At 40.7% G+C, this 6,809-nt stretch overlaps 1 protein-coding gene across 1 annotated transcript in view; it reads right to left on the bottom strand.

Moving 5' to 3' along the window:
- Positions 1–2,129: 2,129 nt before the first annotated feature.
- The window catches only part of NAA15 (N(alpha)-acetyltransferase 15, NatA auxiliary subunit), a gene marked incomplete at its 5' end in the record, with an annotated part of 24,786 nt that continues 20,106 nt past the window's right edge, over positions 2,130–6,809 (bottom strand). Inside the window, 2 exons of the mRNA XM_010135520.1 lie at positions 2,130–3,585; positions 6,384–6,481. Coding sequence (XP_010133822.1) covers positions 3,385–3,585; positions 6,384–6,481 — 299 coding nt within the window. The remainder of the gene's footprint in view (positions 3,586–6,383; positions 6,482–6,809) is intronic.

The raw sequence follows: 6,809 nt of genomic DNA on the forward strand, positions 1-6,809 counted from the left end.
CCAGAAACCACAGCAAACACTACAGGAAGATTTAATACATACCTCACCTAGCCCTAGAGAGCTCCCTGGGAAACGTGGAAGTTTCTCCCTATCCTGGGAGAAAAACTGAGCAACAACTCCCTTCTGTGTTCTGGTGACACAACACACATCAGGACACGATTCCTCCCCTACGAACACAGAAGAATTAAGACTTCTATTGAAAAAAAAACAAACCAAACAACCTGCAGAAGAATATAGAGGCTTTTAAGGCATTTCAGATGCAAAGAAATGTCTGAATGGGGATTTTGGAGACTATTTTACCTGTTTTTTCACACGCTCTGGTCTCCAAATGGAAGAAGTGAGTACCTTCGCCTGTCATCTTGGGGCAAACAACCACTTTCAGTTACTTACAATTTCAAGTCCAATTCTGACTCTGGCATTGCTTCATGCAGTGTGCATCTGCACCATCTACAGTCTCTATCTAGGGAAAATCTGCTGTTTGAACTCCCCCACCGCCCCCGGAAGGCCATCCACGGCATACGTCACCACCAGCGGCTCCACTGGTGGTGAAAAAAAAACCCACCTTTCTCCAGTGACAATCATGAAGAAACGAATCAAATAATGAATAGGCTCAGGTTCTAGGTCACTCTGGCTGTGACTGCAATCCCTGCTCACCTGCTTTGGCGCCAACGATTACAATTTTGGATCTCTGCGTGCAAAGGGAAGTTTTCGCTGTAGCACGGCACTCTGTGCTACTGCTTGACAAGACTCACTGCACTGGACTGCAACTTCACTTCCAGCTCTTAACAACTCTTCCTCAGAAGTTAGCATTGCACCTGACAGGAGAGACGCAAAGATGAAGGAACAGCGATTCCTTTGCCAATTAAAAACCTCCTTCTTCAGTTAACTCTTGACTTGGTTTCATCTCCTGGGACTGCAGACTTCTGGAAGGAGATGAGGAACCTCTTTGATCCAAAAGCATCATTTCTGAAGCATAATGGATGCCTTTCAGCAGGGTTATGAAGAAGTGTCTTTGAGGAAATCACAAGAGATGTGTAGATGGAGGCTTCCGGAAGGCTCACAGAAATATCCTTTCCCACTTGCATAATGAAAGATAGCAAGTAACTTCTTGCTTTTCATTCATCTATTTCAACACAAAAACAGGTGGTGAAAAAGTGAATAATCCCATATTTAGGCAGCACCCAAAAAACAGAATTTGGAAAAAAAAAAATTGCTTGATGCAATTCACAATCTGTTAAGAAGAGTGAGCACTCATCTGCCTCCAGCTAAGCATCAGAAGCCAAGAAAACGGCAGGAATACTCAAAAGGCAAGGCCAAAAGCTCATAGCTTGCGTAGGCAAGGTTGAACCATCTTCAGTAGTTGCAGAAGACATGCAGTCCAAGAATCTCAGGCTGCAGAAAAGACTGAGACCTAGACATAAATACCGGAGTCAATTAAAGGCTCTATAGGTATTCTAGCCCCTAAAAGCCCAGCAGATTAAATATACAAATATAGCAATACAACTTACAGTTCCGACATGAACTACACTGCAAACATACACAAGGATAATCTAACCATGAAAAGAAAGCGGTGCTGAATATACAAGAAACAAAAACCTGTTCTTCTGACAGTCAGAAAACTGCAAACCCCAATAAGTCTTCCTGGATTTCTCAACTGTACGTGTCAATCACTGAATTCCATGATGCGGAAGAGGAAGGCTGAGTATCCACATGACAGATAACTCTGTAACTGAACTCCTGCGGCAAAGAAGGCACTCACTTTGTAAGCTGTGGTTTATTTTCTGCTCTGTTTTATATGATGAGCCTATAAAAAAAAAAAACATTTGAGCACTTATCTATATTATTAACACAGTAGACTCGTAGACTGAAGTTCGACTTGGAAAAGAAAATTCAACGTAACATCAGTGGAACTCAGAAGCCAAGTAGCAAAGCATCCTGTGTTATAGGACCTCCCAGACATTCAGTATTTACAGATAATGCATTTGCACGTTATGCTCAACAACCACCCGTCGGCATCGTTAGCGTAACCGGGCAGCACAGAAAGCACAGTAAGCCAACCCTGAGCTGCACTCTAGTGAACCCATTCATTTTCAAAGTACAACAGAGATTGGTTTAAATATTCACACAAGTGTTTTTCAAAACGTTTTATTGCATTATATTTGGTACCTTATGTTTGACAAAGGAAATTACATCTGTAACTGCAGGAATAAGAAGCTGGTCTGTTATTGAAAAAAAATCTTGGGCCCCTTAAAAGTTACAAAGTCTTGGGCTTGCCTGAAACAACTGAGCAAGAAATATATTCTTAGAAATGTAGGGCTTCAAGTATTACAAACCTGTGACACTGTGGAAAAGTTCCAGAGGTATCTAAACTGCAGCACTTTTTTTTTTTTCTGCATAACGTGAACAAGGCCTGCTGAGGTTTTAAACTATTAGTCTCTTGATCAGTCAAAACGGTAGTCAGGAGTTCTCCTCTTTGCAACTTCAAGCCATAGTATGTTCTCATTTTGTTTTCACTCTACGTGAAAAATGCATGCTACCTTTCTAATTAGTTGGTGCCACATCACAGTGCATAATTTTATTTGGTTCTTGCATTACAGTTTTAAAAAATTTGGCCAACCTACGCTGATAGGTTCATGTCGGGAACAGCAATGATCCTCCCCGCCCCAACACCCCAACCCTCCCCCGTTTAATTCAGAGAGAAGTAGTTTTAACTGGTTCCTTCCATTAAAAACTGTGGTGCAAGAACACCAAACTGATCGTGTACAGTGAATTTCAGAGACACAACAAGCTTATTGAACACACTATGTTTCTTAATTCTGCTTGACATCCGTATGTCCCAGCACCCACAACGTAACACGCGTGTTGCAGGTTTCTCTGTGTATTCTGATTCACATTGCGTACTTCCTATGGACAGAGTCATCCCCGTATCAAAACCAGTCAGATGCTAAAGCCCCATCAACTCTTTGTGCTCAGTGAAAGAATCCAGTGCTAAAACAGCAGTTTTGCTGTCTGAGATAACAGTAATCTCACGAGACAAATTTAAAGTAATATTTCTGCCACACACCTGCTCTGAGGGCTATACGCCTCCAGATTTCATATAAATTAGTTTAAAAACATGGGTAGGTAGGTAAGGAGAAGGGGGTTTTTCTTCAATTTCAGCAGCTCTTAATTTTTAAGAAACCGAACAACCTCTATCCAGTAATATGTTAGATATTTTATATATATACTTTGTCAGCAGGATAAAAAAAAAAAGTAAAACTATTTGAAGGCAACATTTTTTTTTTCCTTCTGTTCTCTGTGTACGTTAGAACGATTCAGCAGGTGCGTGACAAAAATATTATACACCAGATATGGTCCAATGTCATTTTTTTCCAATAAAGTTGTTCATATTTCATTGGCCAGTTCTTCAGGTTCTGCAGAACTATCTCCGTTAACTGTGATCTTCATATCCTCTTCATATCCAGGGGGCATGAAAGCCAAAGCATAAGGGAAAAGCTTATGACAATTTGCTCTGTAGGTTTCAGATGCTTCTTTACAGTCTCCAAGGCTACCGTCACATAAAGCTTCTAATACCTCCATACAAGTCTAATTAAAGAGAAAAACAAAGAAGCGTTACAGTTTCTGAAACTCGTCTGAACGTTCACAGACCAGAAACGTGACAAACTCCAAGGACAGTTTTCAGGTTTCTATCAACACCAAATCACATTTAACCAGACACAGCACTAAATACCCGTGGAGTCCCATTCCAAACAACTCCGTTGAGAAAGGGAGTTAAAAACCAGCCAGGAATCTGGACTGAAAATGAAAATACTCATTTGTCACCTGTTCCTTAGTTGCCTAGAAAAATTTGATCCTTACTAGTTGGCAATGAAGAACCAGGCTTACTTACAACTAAATGTGTTTTGGGTTTGTGGTGCCCCCCGCCACCCCCACTCCTGGGATACACTGCACATTTCAGCAATACATAACATGCATCTGAATTTTAGCGTTCACAAATAAAAGCAACTGATCCAGAATATATATTCTAATTTCCCAAAAACTACTTTAGAGAACGTGCTTTCGGGCCGAATTGGAAGAACTGTGGAATATGATTAAAATGTAAAAAAAGCATCAGCTGAATAACTGTAATTAGATGTGAAAACATTTCTGGCAGGGAACCCTCCCCCCTCTTTTACATTTAAGGGTATGTCACTGAATGTGTCTGTAACTGGTGAATCAAACTAAATTGCTCACAAATCATCACATCCTCGAGCTATATCTGCAGTTTCAGATCCATTTTTGTTCATGATTTAGAAAAGGGAGATTTCTTTTTTTTAATACTCCCCCCCCCTCGCCACTTGCGCTCCAAACATGAGAAATGAACCTACTGGGCTTCACTAAAGCCCGGCAGCATTTAACATCCGCCCCGTCGTGTGTGCTAGCATTAGCAGAAGCAGCTAGTCTTTTTCCACTCTTCTGACATTTACTATAGCTTTTATTTGTTCTGTGTATTGAGATTAACTGCTCTGTCCTCCTGCTATGGGGCTATGAAGTTCTCTTCAACAACCCCCTTTCCTCACATTTGCTCTTTGCGACACTGGCGTCCACAGAAGGTCAAATGTATCCAGATTTATAGCTGCAACGTGCCCCGAGGCAGCTGGTCTTTACTAAAATGAAATGTAATAAATTAGATCTCTTTGCACACAAGAATGCCTTTCAGTGAATGCCTGGACTCCTTCAGATCCTCAGTTTTCTAGGGTGCTTTCAACTTCTCATCTACAAGTTTAGCAGAACTCTCAACTCTTTATGTTGACACAAGAATACTTCAACTGAACTGTTTCAGTCTGATCACAACGCTGTGTATATCTTCATACGTTGCTGAGTCAGTAAATGCTTCTTGTAGTCCGACCCAGCTAACTCCTCTAAAACAACCAAGCGTTTTTGGTTACATTTTAATCTGTCCCCAGTCCAGTCCCCAGAATCCCACTCTCAGGCAAAAAACACAGCTATGAGGCAAGAAGAATGCTGCTGAAGGCAATTTAATTTGTTTTCTAAGTCTGTTGATAGTTTATCTTAAGCTCAAACACTAACACAAAAAAAAACCAACCCGAAACAACCCTAAGCAAGAGAATAGTTTATGAAGACTGCTAAACAGGTACCTAGGATACGGAAGACATGAGTCTGTGTCCCATAAGCAGATCAGCTAGAGAAAGAATCTGACTCTAACATCTTAAGCAAGTTTACAAATCACAGCAAATTGTCTCGTCCTTTTCCCCTCTGCTTTGTCCAAAGCTTCTACTGAGAACTGAAAATCCTTCACAATTAAAGTTCTGTTGAGCCCAGTATATTTCCAAAGGGATGTTTTTTGAAAAACACTGATTTTTGCCCATTAAAGAATACTTTTACTGGGAAGTTCACCAATTTTACTTGCAACAGATCTGTAAAATTTGAGTCCCCAGACGTAAAAAGTGCCATAAAGAAATAAAGTGCCAGGGGAACTGAGAGAAGAGAGACTGTCCTTCAGTTTGCACAGCCTAACAAGGGATTTCTCTAATAATTAGATGTGCTGGACACTCTCACAGTGATGCCAGAAGTTTGACTGGGATACAGAAATAGTTTCAACATGACTAGAGAAAAGAAAGGACATTTTATTCCTTCTCTAATTTGTTGAATAAGGTTCTGTCACTGTGCAGTCATAGGGAAAACACACCACAGATTTAATTCTTTATAAGAAACTTATGAAGATACTAAAAGAAAATTACCTTCTCATATAGTCTGAACTGCAGATGAGAACTGACTGCCTTCCCATGGAGGTGGGGGATCGTGGTGGCAGTGGCACAGGGATATTATTCCATGACCACCGGAATGGAGCACAGTTTTAAAATTTAACAATCTTTTTAACTAAGTACATACTAAGGCCCAAACGTTTGTATTCACCTTTGATTAAAACTAAGGTAGTTCATACAGCTTGAAGGGGGATGACTATGGAAAGCCTTCACAGAGCCTGAGCTGCTCCTAAGCCCATCCTTCTCGTGTGAACAGTCGCCTGTGTAACAGCCAAAGCTTGGACAGACTACAACCTTTTCCTCTTGGGCAGCTTTAGCGTTCTTTGCCATGTGAATTCTGTCATGTTTAATAAGCTTTCCCCCGACTTGCAGAAGTAACAGCTAGCGCGGTTTGCTCAGTATTTTTGTATCATGAGACAGCTAAATTAATTTCAATGTGTGAAAAGGACATGAAACGTTTCAGTTCAGATGAACCTGATAACCCTTTCTCTCACACAACAGCCTGACCTCCTTACCTTGAGGCACAGCAACTGTTTCAGCTTCCTCTCGCCTCCATAATTTGCACAAAGTTTCCCTAGATATACCAGAAGTTGTTCACAGTTTCTAATTATCTATTACCTGAAGATTTCTGTTAACGAGGGATTCATCCAGGGTCATTGCCAGCTCCACTGCCCTTTTCTGACTGGAAGGATCTAAATAGTACATCATTTTGGCAGCTATGGGAAGAAAAATAAGCTTTATCACCCAGTGGATAACGAAGTATGTCTTGTATATGAACATACAGATAACATCACTAAAAGTCAATGCTGAACTCTAAAACGAGGTCACTATTAATGACAGCCTTTCCTAGCAGGTAGCCAGCACCTCCTAAACTTCTTTCATAGACATACCAATAGCTCTGGGTGTTACTCGGCTCACAAGGTCCCAAAAATCTGTATTTTTAACAGCATATAGAAAAAATTAAAGAAAACCACAGACAGCCTGCTGGTCGTGTTGTCACAAAAACACAAACCAAGAGAAGAAAAGCACTCTGATGGAAAGAGT

Source organism: Buceros rhinoceros, unplaced genomic scaffold (genome assembly GCF_000710305.1).
Source record: "Buceros rhinoceros silvestris isolate BGI_N320 unplaced genomic scaffold, ASM71030v1 scaffold14564, whole genome shotgun sequence".
NCBI lineage: Eukaryota > Metazoa > Chordata > Aves > Bucerotiformes > Bucerotidae > Buceros > Buceros rhinoceros.